At 35.7% G+C, this 18003-nt stretch overlaps 1 protein-coding gene across 7 annotated transcripts in view; it reads left to right on the plus strand.

The window, feature by feature from the left end:
- The window catches only part of ORC3 (origin recognition complex subunit 3), a 93699-nt gene that overhangs the window by 23261 nt on the left and 52435 nt on the right, over positions 1-18003 (plus strand). For 4 of the 7 annotated variants that reach the window (XM_023543936.2, XM_023543941.2, XM_064288842.1 and 1 more), the window contains 6 exons: positions 188-339; positions 1585-1718; positions 3526-3685; positions 4893-5042; positions 7625-7758; positions 8258-8321. In XM_023543936.2, coding sequence (XP_023399704.1) covers positions 188-339; positions 1585-1718; positions 3526-3685; positions 4893-5042; positions 7625-7758; positions 8258-8321 — 794 coding nt within the window. The remainder of the gene's footprint in view (positions 1-187; positions 340-1584; positions 1719-3525; positions 3686-4892; positions 5043-7624; positions 7759-8257; positions 8322-18003) is intronic. The other 3 variants (XM_003404357.4, XM_010586338.3, XM_023543945.2) reach the window with 2 other exon arrangements.

Raw genomic sequence — 18003 nt, forward strand, 5'->3', positions numbered from 1 at the left:
TAGTCTTGGTATGAATTAATGAAATTTTATATATTAAGGAGAGCATTAATAGTTCATATGTTAAATGTTATGTCAGTTATATTGATGAGGAGTGTAGAAAAACATTCTGCTCAGATAATATACAACCAAGAATTTTCAGGGCCTTCCAATATGTTTTAAGAGGCAGCAAGCTTTTTCTATTTTGCAGATATGAAGCATTTTTTGCAAAAGCTGATCTCACAGTTGATGGATTGTTGTGTAGATGTAGAATCCAGAGAGGAGGAGAGTATGCAGGCCACTCAGAAAAAGACATATTGTTCAATGGGTTTCCTTTCCAGTTGGTATATGAACGTTACACAGGTAAACGTAAACTGACAGTTTTCTCCTAGGAAATTGGCATTTGATTGAAGAAGCTGGGAATTAGACTTAATACTATTTTATCCTAAGAAGGATATGCTTATGTAGCACTGGCCGTTGCTTTAATAGTAGCTACTTATTTTTTCTAAGGCTACTAGAATTTAAAAGTGTTCTTTTATTAGTATGCAGTCTCATTCCTAGTAAGTGCTTAGGCTCTTACAAGGACATTTTATGTGTGGCAAAATGTCATCGAGTGACAAAAACAGCATCAGGAGTTGGTTCTGTTGCAAATTCTATCTCTGTGACAATGACTATAGCTTTAACACATTATCTCTTATTTTCTTTTCTGCATTAGAATCATGCTGCCAGTACCCACTGTCATCTTAGTCCTCTGAAGAATAATCATGTTTTCTTTGTTCTTTAGTATGTTCTATGCTTATAGTTCTTTGGGAATAAATGCTCTGTAAATAAATATATGCGTATAGCAAGCAAAAGAAATTCCATCCTATCATGACAATAGCTGGTGAAAGTTAATGACTCTCTAGCATCATAAAACCATAGTTTTATGATGTCGTGTGGCCAGGCAGTATGGGGAAAAATACTGTAGTAATATTTTCTAATCAACATTTTTGTCATCATTAGTGAGGTTTCATGAAAATACGTATTTTGCTTTATATAGAGTGAAACTAGGTCTAATGCTTACCATAATGGCTTAATTTGATCCACAATTTTACATTTTCTTTAAATCAAATGCTATTGATTTATGTCAGATATCTTTAATAGATTGTGATTGAAACAGATGATATTTAAGGTTCTTTCCAAACTTTAAATTTCAGAGTAACAGAATGGCAACTAGTGTTACTCATTATGCCTTTTTATTAAAAATAACTAGCTCTCACTTTAAAGCAAAGCAAACTATAGTAGTGTACCAACAGAAAAATCAATTTTGTGGAAAATTTTCTCTTCTCCCCGTGCTTTTCCTGTCATTTTTGCAGATAGCAGAAAATATAAATATTTTATATGAGTTATAGATTTTACTGAACCTTTTTCTTGTTATTGCTCCCATGTCAGACACAGAAAAATTCTGCTAGTAACTGTTGGAATGACTTTCTATTTATTATGTGGAAGAAATAAAAGAAATGATATTACTGTGAACTATAAAGGGAGATACATGAACATGTGGTATTATATCATTGTTTCCACGGTAAGGCTTATTTTTAACTCCTTCTTTCCACAATGGCTTAAAAGAAGACAGGCCCAAAAGTGCCAAGCAGAAAAAGGACTTCGTCTGGCCAATGGCAGTCTCCTCCTGTTGTGCTTATCTTGAAAGATATGGAAAGCTTCACCACAAAAGTACTTCAGGACTTTATAATTATCAGCAGGTAGATGGTGTGTTTCCTGGCTTTTGTGCTGAAATTCTCTTTCTTTTAATTAAGAAAATGTTTCTGTTAAAAAGCAACAGTTTTCGGAGAAAATGGTGATTTAATCTTCATTTTAATACCAGTTGACTAGAAACTGAAGTAATTTCAGGTTCTTAATGTTCAAAGGGAAACCCTGGTGGTGTAGTGGTTAAGAGCGATGGCTGCTAACCAAAGGGTTGGCAGTTCGAATCCACCAGGTGCTCCTTTGAAACTCTGTGGGGCAATACTCTGTCCTGTAGGGTTGCCGTGAGTCGGAATCGACTCAACGTCAACGGCTTTGGATTTTTGGTTTAATGTTCGAAGGTCTATCAAATTTTTATTTGCTTTTTGATCAAAATCTGAGAATCAGACAAAATTGAGCCAATTTTTAATTATCGTAGTGAGGCAGTGAGATGTAGTTTATCTCACTAAGGTTGTCAGTCTCTTATTTGCCCATTAAACAGATACTGCTCCAGGTTGGGATATTTTTGTCAGGTGTTATTTTTTCATCTGTGTCCACCTGTAGAGACTCTTGAGTTACCGATAGCTCTAATGAGCAAGAATATTTTCTAAATAACATTATCATATATTTAAATATTTATAGTGGGAAACTACTTTCATGATCTCATTAGATCTTCAGGGCAGTACCGTGAGTCTCAGAAATGGAGTAACTAACCCTATTTTAAAATCTAGTGGCGTGCATTTCCTGTTTTAAGGGTGTAATTTATTTTGGCCACTTCTATATGTTAACTTACCTTAATAGTTATGGCTACATTTGCCTAAAGCTATATCGAGTCATAATTTACTAATATAATTTGTTTTGATAGTGTCTCTTTTTGCAATTGACTTTGAGATATGTAGGTCCTAAGACTTTTCTTAATGCTAACATTGAACCATTTAACGTGCTGAAATCACTCATGGTATGGAATAGTGACGGTAAATCTCCAATATTTTGGAACTCAGACTTGTGACTAACTACCAAAAGTAAGGAAGAAGAACTTAGAACAGTAAGAGAATCCAGGCACTTTACTCCTGTGAAGATAGAACTGCATACAGCTTGAATACTGAAAAGCAATAGCTGACAGAGAGGAGCAAGCAAAATAAATCATCAGCCTTGATACAAAGGACTCTGACTTGCAGTAGCCCCCAACTATAGCGCTGTTTGACTAAATGACTCTGTGGAAGTAATTTGTGTTCTTATTGATAATGCTAAGAGGCACGTCATGTTTAATAAGTTTGATTTAAGACTATAAGGAGGGGATATAACATTTTTTAATGTTGTCCATTAAAAAGATGTCTTACATATGTATAAGAAAAGTTTTCTCTTAGCTATTATAGCTGAGTGACATAGTGTCTGTTAGAAATCTCCATAGATAGAAAAAATTACCTTGAAAATTAGTATCATGTCACTGATCTCAAAGCATAGGGTGAATACTAAACTGTGAGGTTTGAGTGAGAGGTTAAGATGAATGGTACCTAATACCTCGTGTAACGCTTGAGGTTGTGCAACCTTGGGGAAAGCACTTTGTCTCTCTGGACTCTGTTCTTATTTATAAAATGAGAAGATCCATTAATAGGTTGGTTTCAGAGCTAGAGTGTCTGGAAACATCTATCTCTGTGTTACTTTAGCAGAGGAAAATGAGTGACCTAGAAAATTTTAGTATTTAGAATGATACTCCTTAGCAGTGGGTTATAAAGTAGTTATTAAAATTTGTCTTATTTTGAAATACAATGTGTTGAAATACATTGCTAAAGAAATTCTACTTTCGTGTCTTCCTTTGAAAACTAGTCAACATCTACATGAATTTCCACTAATACTCATTTTTGGAATTGCTACATCTCCTGTTGTCATCCACCGGTTACTTCCTCATGCAGTGTCATCACTGTTGTGTATAGAACTATTCCAGTCTTTGTCTTGCAAGGAGCACCTGACCACAGTACTTGATAAGGTAAAAAGAAAAAATTTTACCAGTGACATAAGATGAAAAGAAACTGCCAAGAATAGATTGTAAATATAAATGTTAATGATAAATCTGTATATCTCTCAGAGTAGAACTATATGGAACGCATTTCCTCACATATTTTGATTGTTTTTATTTAATGATTTTCATACTTGTATAGTATTGCCTCTTCAGAAAAACATAAGCTTTATGAGAAAAGTTATCATATATATGTGTGTGCGTATATACAGATATATATCATTAGTCAAGGGAAAAATGCAGGCCTTTAAAAATAAATATTTGCAGAATTTATAGACTTTGTAGTAATAATAGCAATGTTTTGACTTAACGTTTTACATAAAACAATTTGAAGTTTTTAGTGCACTCTTTCCTGACTGTCATGCTGCTCTTGAGAACAAATAGATAAGAAAAATTTTCCATACTTTAGCTACTATAACGTTTCTATCCAAGTAGAAATAAGATTGTTTTAGTTTTGACCTTCCACAAACTGTTGCTGGACTGTGCTGTTTGCATGAGGTAAACTAAAGACAGCCTGCCACTTATTTACTTGACAGCTTCTACATTTTTCCCTCCAAAAAGATGATAGCCATCTGATTTCCTGGCACTTAAGGGACAATTTTTCCAGCTACAGTATTTGTGACTGCTTTGTTGTGGCCAAATTCACTTGGCCTTCTATGACTGTGGTTCTGTTTATTCTGAAGAAGAAGCTTTGTATGACTGTTCATTTCCACATGTAAAATCTCCCCTATAGGCCTTTGAAAATTTGCTGAATGATACAAATTAGACATCTGTCAATTTTGTTGTATTCCTCATTCAGTGGTACATAATGTGTTATTCTTCCTTAATTTGCATCATTAGGGATGGAAAAGAAATCTTATCTCTAACAAGAATTGTCAAAGGCTGCAGCTTCTTCAGTGGCTTCTGGTGGGAGAAAAAGAATTAAGTAGTTAGTTACTAGGGGGTACTTTATAAAAATCAGGAATTGAATGGAGGATAATGGCCATCTTTGGTTCTGAAGATGTGTTATGGATAGATTCTTTTGGGTTGTTGTTACTGTTATATAAGTTAATTTAAAAATTGATATTTTACCTAAAAAATAAAAAAGAAAGTAGCCACAATTGCAGCTTTCACAGTTACGAGTCATAGTATCATTCTTTGCCTTATTATTTACATGTCATATTTATAAATTTTATAGTGTGTTCTGTCCCCCTCTCTGTTTTATATCTTTCAGCTACTTCTTACAACTCAGTTTCCCTTTAAGCTAAGTGAAAAAGTGTTACAGGCTCTAACTAACATCTTTTTGTATCACGATTTCTCAATTCAGAACTTTATAAAAGGACTTCAGGTAAGAAGCACTAATGAGTTTGAAAATTCATAAGCTGATTCTAAATAATTTGCATGTTTATTTCAGACTGACTATTTACTTGGATACTTAAGGCCTTTTAAATGGTAATATCTAGATGAATTCAAGATTCTATCATTTTTTGGTTATCTTTTAGCTAAATATAGAGAACATATTAATTGGGATATCAATAGTAGGAAAAATACGTCAGCCATTTCAGTGATTCTTAACCATTTTGGGAATGTAGGAGGGGAATCTTTTTGAAAATCTGATGAAAGCTTCTAGACTCTGTCTAGGAAGCCCTATGAGAGGTCAGCAAACTTTCTGTAAAGAGGCAGATACATTACATTTTTTCAGCTTTGCAGGCTGCATTTGGTCTCTGTTACATATTTTCTTTTTTTATATAACCCTTTAAAGATGTAAAAATCATTTTTAGCTCATTGGCCGTAAAAAACGGGCTGCAAGCCATAGTTTGCTGATCCCTGTACGTGTGTGTGTATATTTATATTTATTCTTACATACTTGGAATGCATTTTCAACAGAGTCTCATGAATTGACAAATGCCCACTCATGAACTTAGCTTCAGAACATCTGCTATAATCCCAAAAAAGAAGGCCCCATTCTCCAGTTGTTTAAAAGTTAATAAGATTTTCTTTTCTTGACAACTACTAAAATTATCTTAGCAAAATGTAATCATTGTGAACACACTCCAGTTGTCAAGTTGATTAAAACTTACATGTAGTAGTAAGTGCAATATGATGATAACTCACTATATGTTTGTGTAGTGCCTTGGAAATTATAAATTGTTTCTAATGTGTATTCTTTCTCTATAAAACGCTGTAGTGATTCTTATGATTAATATGTTTTTTTTTTTTTCCCTCAACTTTGGCTCTTGTTTTAAAGCAAGAAAATCAGCAATACGTGAAATTAAATTGAAGTATAATAACTCAATTATATAACAAAAATTATGTAACTATATATATGTATGTGTATACACACACATTTATATATGTTACATAATATATGTGTTGTTAGGTGCTGTCAGTTGGTTCCAACTCGTGAACCTGTGTACAACAGAATGAAACACTGCCTAGTTCTGCTTCATCCTCACAGTTGTTGCTATATTTGAGCCCCTTGTCACAGCCACTGTGTCAGTCCATCTCATCGAGGGGCTTCCTCTTTTTCACCAACCCTCTACCTTACCAAACGTGATGCCCTTCTCCAGGGACTGGTCTCTCCTGATGACATGTCCAAAGTATGTGAGACAAAGTCTCACCGTCCTTGCTTCCAGGGAGCACTCTGGCTATATTTCTTCCAAGACCAACTTGTTCATTCTTCTGGCAGTCAGTGGTATATTTGGTATTCTTCGCCAGCACTGTAATTCAGAGGCATCAATTCTTCTTCAGTCTTCCTTGTTCATTGTACAGCTTTCGCATGCGTCTGAGGCGATTGAAAATGTCATGGCTTGGATCAGGTGCACCTTAGTCCTCAAGGTGACATCTATGCCTTTCAACACTTTAAAGAGGTCTTTTGCAACAGATTTGCCCAATGCAATACGTCATTTGATTTCTTGGCAGCTGTTTCCATGGGTGTTGATTGTGGATCCATGTAAAATCAATCTTCTGTTGCTAAATTAGTTGGGCCCTTTACCTTACAACCTTAGGGAACAGACTATTTTGGAGGATTTCCTCCAGCCTTGGGTATCTGGTCTTTAGGTCTATAGGCTCAGAAATTCATTATCAGTTCACCCAGGAAGGATCAAGCTCAAGATCAGATTCTTGCCCACCAAATACCTTAAGGCTGATATATAATCTAGCATGTTAGTTTATAAATTTGTGATGGGAATACCATTTTCCAGTGACGAGAATGTTTATATCCACTCTCTGGGGAACCATCTTTCACGTATCAAGGTAGCTAGAAAACCAAATTGGCCTTGAAAATGTTGCTTAGAATCAGCGTATTTAACATTTGGATAGCCTTCTGAGATATCTTGCAAGTTATGTTAGAATCTGGAAAATCATCCCCCCTTCCACTGTGGAGACCACAGCATTCTAGTTACTAGCTAGAATACATGTATCTATCAGCTGTGCTACCATGTTTGCAATTTAAAGAAATAACTTTTCTTTATCATTCATTTTTCGTTATTCCTTTTTATAAATAGACAAAGCTCCTACCATTATAATATCTTTATTTATTGGATACTAATTTTATACTAATATTAGATTCATATTTTCTTGTGAGTATTTGAGCATCTGGTGGACACTTGAGTTACACAGCAGCACCACGTTTACAGTTATTTTTAGTGGATTGCTTCTGCAGCTAGGTAATCTATCTGCTTATTTAAATTTCCGTAGTTTGTTTCAGAGTTAGCCTGTTTTGACCTTGTTCACAAAATTGAAATCTTTAAATATTAAATGTATATTGTCTTATGTAGTGTTTGCAGTGTTGCTCTGACACTTTTAAATGTATTAGTGCCATAAAAACTTCCGTTCTTAAAAAAAAGAACCTTAAAATTGAGCAGGCACAGGGCAAAAGATTTACTGCCAAAATATAACAAATACATTTAATTTACATATTTCTTTCAGCTTTCTCTATTAGAGCATTTCTATTCCCAACCCCTCAGTGTTTTGTGCTGTAATCTTCCAGAAGCCAAAAGAAGAATAAGTTTTTTATCAGATAATCAATGTGAAAACATCCGACGTCTTCCATCCTTTAGAAGGTAAGAAGGGAGATAGATATTTAAGACATTTATCATAGAGTTTGGGGAAAAATAAGGGATCTCAATCCAGTTATTTTTGAGGAGGGAAAAGAAAAAATAACTTCTACCTTTTTGTTTTGAGCAAAATAAAGGCCTTCTGTTTTTAATTGTGAGATTTCTTTGTTGGATTTGAACATGTGGCATAAAGAAAAAATATGTTTTACAAAGAAACATAATTTGTGAGTTAGCGAAAGTTAATTTTTTAGAAATGATATTTCCTGTGTCTGGGGTTTATGGTCTTTTTTTTTAATAATTATACCCCTAGACTATGAAATGCAACTGATTTATGGAGTTAAAAATTACCAGTGAACTATGACTGTCACCTTGAATTTCACTTTGAGAAGAAATTAGAGAATGTACCCACCAATCTAGAAAAAGTAGTTCTTTTTTTCTACATGCTATTCAGATAATTAGAATGTTTAATTTTCTCTTCTTGTGTATGGGATTGTAAAAATTTTAGGTACGTGGAAAATCAAGCTTCAGAGAAGCAAGTTGCGTTATTGACCAACGAAAGATTTTTAAAGGTAGAAATGTATTTGTTTCAATTTTATTTTTTCCATGAAAAAAGTGTACACATAATATTTATTGAATTAATTTTATAAAACATCTGTATATCCTAATATAGTCTGCACAGTAAAGTACTGGATTTGATACCTAATTAAAGCAAAACCAAAAAGCCAAAACCACTGCCATCAAACCGATTCTGACTCATAGTGACCCTGTAGGACAGAATAGAACTGCCCCGTAGGGTTTCCAAGGGTGTAAATTTTTATGGAAGCAGACTACCACATCTTTCTCGTGAGAAGTGGCTAGTGGGTTTGAACTGCCAACCTTTTGGTTAGCAGCTGGACACTAAACCACTGTGCTGCCAGTGTTCTTTGATACTTAATAAGGAATGTGAATATTAAAGTTGACAGAAAACCTCATCTCTAAAAGACAAGAGTCTTTTATGGAGAAAGACAATATTAACTAGAACACTGGGTTTCTCCTGTAGTCTGTTTTGAAAGCACATTTAGATCTCAACTTTCTTTGCACGTAACAGTTGGAGTCTATAGGCAATTTCATTTTAATGTTCTTCTAAAGGCTGTCATACATAAGAGCACATAGAAGCCGTGCAGCTTAGGCACCCACTGCTAAGTGGGTATTGCTTCGAAAAATAATACAATGCCAGGAAAGAAGTAATGAGCTTAGAAAATTATGACCTAGGCATACAGCATAGGGAATATCAAAAGAAGGAGTTATTTTATTATTTTTTCTTTCTTGAATAGATAATACTTGGAAATGGCATATAATTCAAAAGGCAAAAATAATATATAGTGAAAAGTCTTCCTCTCACTTCTGTCCTCCAACTACAGTGTTTCCCTCCCTGCATACAGCCAGTGTTACTAGTTTCTTATATATCATTCTAAAGATGCTGTGTGCATATACTAGTAATCACATGTATTTTGGGGTCTTCCCTTGTTTTGCAGAACGTAAGTATCCTGTACACATTGTTTTGCACTTAATCTTGGCAATCATTCCGTATCAGCACTACAGAATGGCAGAGTATTCTCTTGAATGAAACCGCTTACTGATGGACATTTAGACGTGTCTTGTGTTACATTTATCTTCTTACTCCTCACATCCTTTTATGGGAAAACACTAATAAAATTAAGATGAGATTAAAGTTAAGTCTTGTGCTGGTGTAAGTTTTGTTGATACATACTGTTTTCAAAAATTGAATAAAATAATGTTACTTCCTAGAAGGCATGTGCTCTGTATAGTTCTAAATATTTATTTGCCTCCATTGTAAATTCTCAAAAAATACTGAGACTGGCTTTTATTAAATATTATTTCTAATGCAGAATTGACATTGCTATAAGATCCCTTCTAGATTGGGTCAGTAATTTTTTTAATAATCTCCGTAACCTTTTCAGAGCAGTATGAGAAGCCCTCAAACTGATGCAGGTTATTTCAATAGAGAGGAAATTTAAGAACCAGTAGAAAAAGATGTATGCATGTTTACTCGTTCTTTTAAAATTAGATATATTAGCTCTCTGCTGAAAGAGCAGAGTTCTAGCAGAGTTGCCAAGTACATTTCCTGCTAGAACTTTCTGCCGGAGTGTATCTTCAGAAGCCAGGAATAGATTTTTAAACATTACCTTTAACCATTGAGATTACAAAGAGAGAGAACGTCTAGGCTAGTCTATTATGGAAATATCCTCACTTTTATATCTGCTTTTCAGTGACTTTTTGTATATTTCTAAGCATTTATTTATATTGTACCTGTTCTTGTTGCATTTACAGCCCTGTATATTATTACCTTTGCCTAAAGTTGTAGCCTGACTTGTATTACATTGATTCAAGACAGGTATTCATTTTTGGAATGCATGTTTTGTCTTAGAAGGCTTATTTCCTTCAGACTTAACAATGAGAGAGGTGAAGGAGGACAAAGATTTGTACTCTTACTCTGAAAAAGTTACCTGCAGGCTACCTGCTAAATTCAAAGGCCAGAAAATGTCTGTGAGAAAATTATTGGGAGTTTTATCCTACTTTGGTAAAATATTTAATCAATATGTCTGTTGCTTTCTCTAGAGTAGAAATATTTTGAATATTTTATTCTCAGTATAACACTTCTCTTTTTATGGTTTTATAAAAATAATTGATAGTAATATGTTACTGCATGACATAGTAAAAAATCCCTGATCTTGAACCTGGAAATCTTGCATTTGAACTCCAGCTGCTCATCATCCATGTATTGTTGGGAAAACCACCTTAAGCCTTAGGTTTCTTATCTATTAAATGGGATAATAATTCCTAGTATGATTTCCTCATAAGGTTATGGTGATAATCCAGGTTTGTTTAGCAAGTGAGAGTAAATCGAAAACAAATATAACATTAAGAATTTTATAAATGTAAATCATAAACATTGTAACTGTTATGTAACCTTCACTATGATGAGAAAAATTAAGGTATCAATATGAATACATAGTTACTTGCTTTATGTGGTATTATGGAAACCCTGGTGGCGTAGTGGTTAAGTGCTACGGCTGCTAACCAAAAGGTTGGCTGTTCAAATTCACGAGGCGCTCCTTGGAAACTCTACGGGGCAGTTCTACTCTGTCCTGTAGGGTCGCTATGAGTCGGAATCGCCTTGACGGCAGTGGGTTTTTTTTTTTTTAATGTGGTATTTTATATATATATATATACACATATGTATGTGTGTGTATGTGTATATATAATAAACCAAAACCAAACCCTTTATACTTGAGTCGATTTCGACTCATACCAACCCTATAGGACAGAGTAGAACTGACCCATAGAATTTCCAGGAAGCTCCTGGTGGATTTGAACTGCTGACCTTTTGGTTAGCAGCCATAGCTCTTAACCACTACACCACCAGGGTTTACATATATATACTAGTGCATATAATATAAGAGCAGTGGTGCTTCAGTGGTAGAATTCTCGCCTTACATGTAAGCCACAGGTTCAATTCCCTGCCAGTACACTTCAAGCGAAGCTACCACCCATCTGTCAGTGGAGGCTTGCCTGTTACTGTAATACTGAACAGATTTCAACAGAGCTTTCAGACTAAGTAAGACTAGAAAGAAAAGCCTGGCAGTGTACATCTGAAAATCCACTAGTGAAAACCCTGTGGATCACAATGGACTGATCCTATCGTGCATGGTGTTTCCATGAGTCAGGGGCCAAACTTGACAGCAGCTGACAACAACGTATAATTTATAGTTACATAGATGATATAGTTATATAGACATGCCTTTTGTTAAAGTGGCAACACTGGTGGTGTAGTGGTTAAGTGCTACAGCTGTTAACCAAAAGGTCTATAGTTTGAATCCACCAGGCGCTCCTTGGAAACTATGGGGCAGTTCTGCCCTGTTCTGTAGGGTCACTATGAGTCGGAATGGACTCAACGGCAGTGGGTTTTTTTTTTATGGTGTTGTTAAAGTTTATAATTTTGTACTCATTTTCTGTACTCGGGTTTCTAAGAAAGACCTCAAAGTATACTCCAAAGAAATTTATACTCTTTATATCCAGACTGTTTCTGCCCAAAGATCTGCTTTTCTCCCTAAGCTGATAAACTATACCAGTGGTTCTGAAACTTTAATATTTGAGAATCACCTGGGGGACTTGTTAAAACACAGATTTCTGGGCTTAATCCCCAGAGTTTCTGATATTGTGGGTCTGGGGTGGTGCCCAGGAGCCTTGGTAGCACAGTGCTAACCAAATGGTTAGTGATTCAAACCCACCAGCTGTTCCATGGAAGAAAGATGTGGCAGTCTGTTTCCATAAAGATTACATCCTTGGAGGCCTTGTGGGGGCAGTTCTTCTCTGTCCTATAGGGTCACTATGCATCATAATTGACTTGACGGCAACAGATTGGAGTAGTGCTCAAAAATTTGCATTTCCAGCGAGATCCCAGGTGGTGCTGGTGCTGCTAGTCTGGAGACCCTGTTTGAAAACCACCAAACTTGACTGGCTCCCTAGAAGGAAACATCGTTTTTCTTTACCTCATTTTTTAAAGTGTAGAACTAATCTGTTAGGTTCCAAGTCTAAAAATATAATTAATCTCAATTATTCTCTGGCTGGATTCAAGATATTTAAAAAACCCTTCAACTTTATAGTTACCGCTTCAAAACTTTGTCAGTTTTGTATATAATAGACTTCAGGTTTGGGTTTTTTAACACTGTACTTTTAAATTCAAATTAAAAAGAAAAAAATTCAACTGACAGAGCCATATACACTTTTAGAAGATTCACTAGAAATTTCAAACTAGGGTGGAACATTGGAAGGCCATATAAGCTGATGAGAGACCAAAGATTCTGTGAATTTTCTCATTTCTGAGTAGTTTATCCCCTATATAGTTTATACAGTGCAGCCGGGTACATTGGCCAAAAAGTGTACTCTGGCAAGTCACAATCAGGTTCTTCTAAGTTTAAAGAATATGCTTGTACATTCTCCCATACATTGAAAGCTCTGGTGACCTTATAGCTTTCAGATCCTGTAATAGAGTTAAACTAATGTTTTTAAGGTTCCTTTTGGCTCTAGAGTGGTGTGATTTTATTTAGTCTTTTCATTAAACGGATTAGTAATAATTTTTCTCTGACAGTTTCAATCATTTAGATTCCTCATTAAAGTTTGATTTTAGTGCCACAGGCTTAAAAGAATATAGATAAGTTATAATATTAAACAACTGTAGGTTTTGGTGGAATAGCAGGATCAGTGATTGGATATATTTTTATCATTTTTTTTGTTGCTTTGGTAATCAAGCTTTTCTTTTTTTAACTTTTAAAAACTTTAATTTGTGAAAATATATCTAATAAGCAATTGAGCTGTCAAAAGTACCTTATACAGAATTTCAAATTCACTATAATAACAAAGATGCAACTTTTTATTATTGCTTGTGCCTGAGATTTGGTTCAAGTCAGACATTAAGGAGAGCTTTGAAGAAGATTGTGGCCTCACATCGTATTTGCATAGCTGTCATTATCGGATAATAAAAACTGCTAGTTCTTGTAGTACTAAAAAGACTTTTTTAATAGTGAAAAATTCTCATCCATTTGTACCGCATGAACAAATGTTTTGGAAGAAATAGGGGAACATTAACAGCTTTTGCCTATTAATAGGTAATTTTTATGTATTGTCTCATTGTAAAATAAGGCCCCCACATAAGTTAGATGTTTTTATCCCTTCGTATACATGAGAGTCACAGGATTAAGTGACTTGCCTGTCTAAAATGTCACAGTTAACATGGGGGAGGATCTGACATCTACAACACTTAATTGAAGAATTAGTACAGCTGACAGGAAGGTGCCTAAAGCTCTTTATTAGTGTTCAAGAAGTCAGAAATGAGGTTTTCAAGTAGCGTGGCAAGTTAATAGTGAAGATCATTTGTAGGAGGCCTAGGAAACCACTTGGTGTGAGGCAGCTTCAGCCTTTGTAATCAAGTATTCATGTCAAGCTGCCCAAGTGCCATGCAGCAGTACATGCTGCTGCTTCAAGCACAGAAGGAAAGTGAAGCAGCCCTCTTCTCTCCACCACATATGTATAGTCATGTCATCACATACTTTTGTACACACTTGCACACACATTTATTTTCAAGAGACTTTTTTTTTTAAAAAAAGCAAGTTCCCAACACCATAAAGACCATTTTAATGCTGTGCTGTCTATACCATCTTCATCATCTGTATTACCAGTGATGATTTGCTATTCATGTTGATCTTCTGTTGTCAAGAAGAGGTTATATTATGCACAGTATACTTAATGAATCCATATATTTTAAGAGAATATATGTTTTTATTCAAATCTTCCTTAAAGCTGTTTGGCATGGTTTCACCCTTAAAGGGTTAAACTTCCTACTATGTAGAAAACTTAGATTCAATCCCACACAGGTACCAGTTTAAGTTTTATTATTCTGACTTGTTAATATTTCATGACTATATGCCTATTTGCCCAACTAGATTTTAAATCCATAGAGAGTGGCAAGTAAGTCTTCACCTTCTGAAAATTGTAATATATTACTGTTAGAAAACCCTGGTGGCATAGTGGTTAAGAGCTACGGCAGCTAACCAAAAAGGTCTGCAGTTCAAATCCACCAGGCACTCCTTGGAAACCCTATGGGGCATTTCTGCTCTGTCCTATAAGGTCACTATGAGTCGGAATTGACTCAATGGCAATGGATTTTTTTACTGTTAGAAAGATAACTTGATTCAACACTCAACATTTTACAAATGAAAAACTAAAGCCCAGAAAAAGGAAGTGAAATATCTGAGGCCACAGAGCAAATTAGTGGGAGAGCAAGTACTTCTTTTTACCCTTTAGGATACTTACCAGTGATTTATGAATAAAAGGCATAAAATGAGTTTGGTGGAGATTACCATTCGCCTTTCCCCCGCCTCTTTCTGTTTCCTTTGTTAGACCTAAAGAGCAGGAGGAGGGGGAAAATCTAATAGAAAAAGTAATAAGTGGAAAAGAGAAGAAAAAGGAAAACAATCACAGCCTACCAAATGTGATGAAATGAGCTCGGCATTAGCCTAGTGTGTCAGGAATTGGCAGTTTAAATCCAAATTTAAATCATCAAGTAATTGTCCTGATCTTTTTTTTTTTTTTTTTTAAGCTGTTGGGGTAGGAATACGGAGAACAAAAGGCAGAGACAGATGAGATGCCTAGCACCCATGCCACAGGAGCTGGGAGAAAGCTGTGGGTTGGTGCCGTATTAGATGGCTGTAATATGATAAGTCAAGTCTGGGAAACACTGCCAGTCAAAATTACTCTCTAATGTGAAAAATAGTGCTTAGTTATATCAAGATAAGTGAGAAAATGCTAAAATGTGTGTTCTTAGATGATACGTCTTAATCTAAAAATTCTGTATAGAGCTGTTTTATCAGCTTTTAATAATGGTGAATTGAAAAGGAATGAATTACAAAAATTGTAGTTGTTTTTATTTACTTTCTTTAAATCTTCTTGAGGTCACTGATTACCCCACACATGTAATTCTAGGCACCAAAAATACTATGAAAACTGAAAGAGAATTAAACGCAATGCAAAATAAAACATAGCTAATCTAACGCTGCTTAATAATTTTTTCTTTACCTATGTACCTTTCAGTTTTATGTAGACATTGGCTCCTCTTCCAAAGAAAGCAACTAGTTCATTAATGATAGGGGCTCTGTCTTACAAGTAAACAATAATAAATGAATGATTTTTGAATAAATGATGGACAGGATTAATGTGGTTGGAGATGACTCATTTGAGACGGTGTATTAGACATTTTGTTGTACTCCAGTGGTTTGCGTGTTGCTGTGATGCTGGAAGCTGTTCCACCAGTATTTCAAATACCAGCAGGGTCACCCAAGGTGGACAAGTTTCAGCGGAGCTTCCAGACTAAGACAGGCTGGGAAGAAGGACCTAGTGATCTACTTCTGACAAAACTGGTGAGTGAAAACCTTACGGATAGCAGCAGAACATTGTCTAATATAGCGCTGAAAGATGAACCGCCCAGGTTGGAAATCACTCAAAATATGACTGGGAAGAGTTGCCTCCTCAAAGTAGAGTTGCCCTTAATGATATGGATGGAGTAAAGCTTCTAGAACCTTCATTTGTTGATGTGGCATGACTCAAAATGAGAAAAAAAAGAACAAACAGCTGCAGACATCTACTAATAATTAGAACGTGAAATGTACAAAGTATGAATCAAGGAAAATTGGAAATTGTTGGAAGTGAAATGGAACACTTGAAGATAGATATCTTAGGCATTAGTGGTATAGTGAAATGGCCATTTTAAATCGAAAAGCCTTTGGCTTCCTATGCCAGGCATGACAAACTAAAGAGGCACAGCATTGCATTCGTCGTCAAAAAGAGCATTTCAAGATCTATCCTAAAATACAGTGCTGTCAGTGATAGGATAATACCCATATGCCTGCAAGGAAGACCAGTTAATATGACTATTATTCAGATTTATACATCAGCCACAAATGCCAAAGATAAAGAAACGAAGGTTTTTACCAACTTCTGCAATCTGAAATTGATCAAACATGCAACCAAGATGCATCGATAATTACTGGTGATTAGAATGTGAAAATTGGAAATGAAGAAGGATAAGTAGTTGGAAACACAGCCTTTCTGATAGAAACAACCCAGGAGATCACATGATAGAATTTTGTGAGACCAGTGACTTATTCATTGGAAATACCTTTTTTCGACAACATAAATGGCGACTATACACATGGACTTTGCCAGATGGAGTAGTCAGGAATCAAATTGACTACATCTATGGAAAGAGACAATGTAAAAGTTAAATACTAAGTGAGAACAAGGCCAGGGGCTGACTGTGGAACAGACCATCAGTTGCTCCTAAGCAAGCTCAAGCTGAAGCTGAAGAAAATTAAAACAAGTCCGTAAGAGCCAAAGTATGACCATCAGTATATCCCACCTCAGTTTAGAGACCATCTCAAGAATAGATTTCATGCATTGAGCACTCATGACTGAACACCAAACAAATTGTGGTATGACATCAAAGACATCATACCTGAAGAAAGCAAGAGGCCATTAAAAAGACAGGAAAGAAAGAAAAGAAGAAACCCTGAAACTTGCTGTCCAGCATAGGGAAGCTAAAGCAGGTGGAAGAAATGATAAAAGAGCTGAACAGAAGATTTCAAGGGTGGCTCGAGAAGACAAAGTAAAGTATTTTGTAATGAAATGGGCAAGCACCTGGGGCCCTGGTGGTGCAGTGGTTAGGAGCTTGGCTTCTAACCAAAAGATCAGCAGTTTAAATCCACCAGCTGCTCCTTGGAAACCCTATGGGCCAGTTCTGCTCTGTCCTCTAGGGTTGCTATGAGTCGGACTCAACTTGACAGCAGTGAGTTTGTTTTGTTTTTTGGTGCAAGGACCTGGAGTTAGAGAACCAAAAGGAAAGAACATGCTTGGCATTTCTCAAGGTGAGAGAACTGAAGAAAAAATTCAAGCCTTGGGTTGCAATATTGATTGGATTCTCTTGGCAAAATATTGAACAACGCAGGAAGCATCAAAAGAAGATGGAAGGAATATGCAGAGTCACTGTAGTAAAAAGAATTGGTTGATATTCAGCTACTTCAGGAGGTAGCATATGATCAAGAACCAGGGGTAGCGAAGGAAAAAGCCCAAGCTACACTGAAGGTATTGACAAAAAACAAGGCTCCAGGAATGATGGAATACTAATTGAAGTGTTCCAAAAGACAGAAGCAGCGCTGGAGGTACTCATCTATGCCAAGAAATTTGAAAACAGCTGCTTGGCCAGCCAACTGAAAGAGATCCATATATATGCATATTCCAAAGAAAGGTGGTCCAACAGAATATGGAAATTATCAAACAACGTCATCAATATCACATGCAAGTAAAGTTATACTGAAGATAATTCAAAAACAGTTGCACCAGTACATCAACAGGGAACTGCCAGAAGTGCAAGCCGGATTCAGAAGAGGGCGTGGAACAAGGAATATGATTGCTGATGTCAGATGGATCTTGGCTGAAAACAGAATACCAGAAAGTTGTTGACCTGTGTTTTATTGACTGTACAGAGGCATTTGACTGTGCGAATCATAACAAATTATGGATAACATTGCAAAGAAATGGAATTCCAGAACACTTAATTGTGCTCATGCAGAACCTAGACATAGACTGAGAGGCAGACATTCAAACAGAACAAGGGAATACTGCGTGGTTTAAAATGAG

Source organism: Loxodonta africana, chromosome 1 (assembly GCF_030014295.1).
Source record: "Loxodonta africana isolate mLoxAfr1 chromosome 1, mLoxAfr1.hap2, whole genome shotgun sequence".
Taxonomy (NCBI): Eukaryota; Metazoa; Chordata; class Mammalia; order Proboscidea; family Elephantidae; genus Loxodonta; species Loxodonta africana.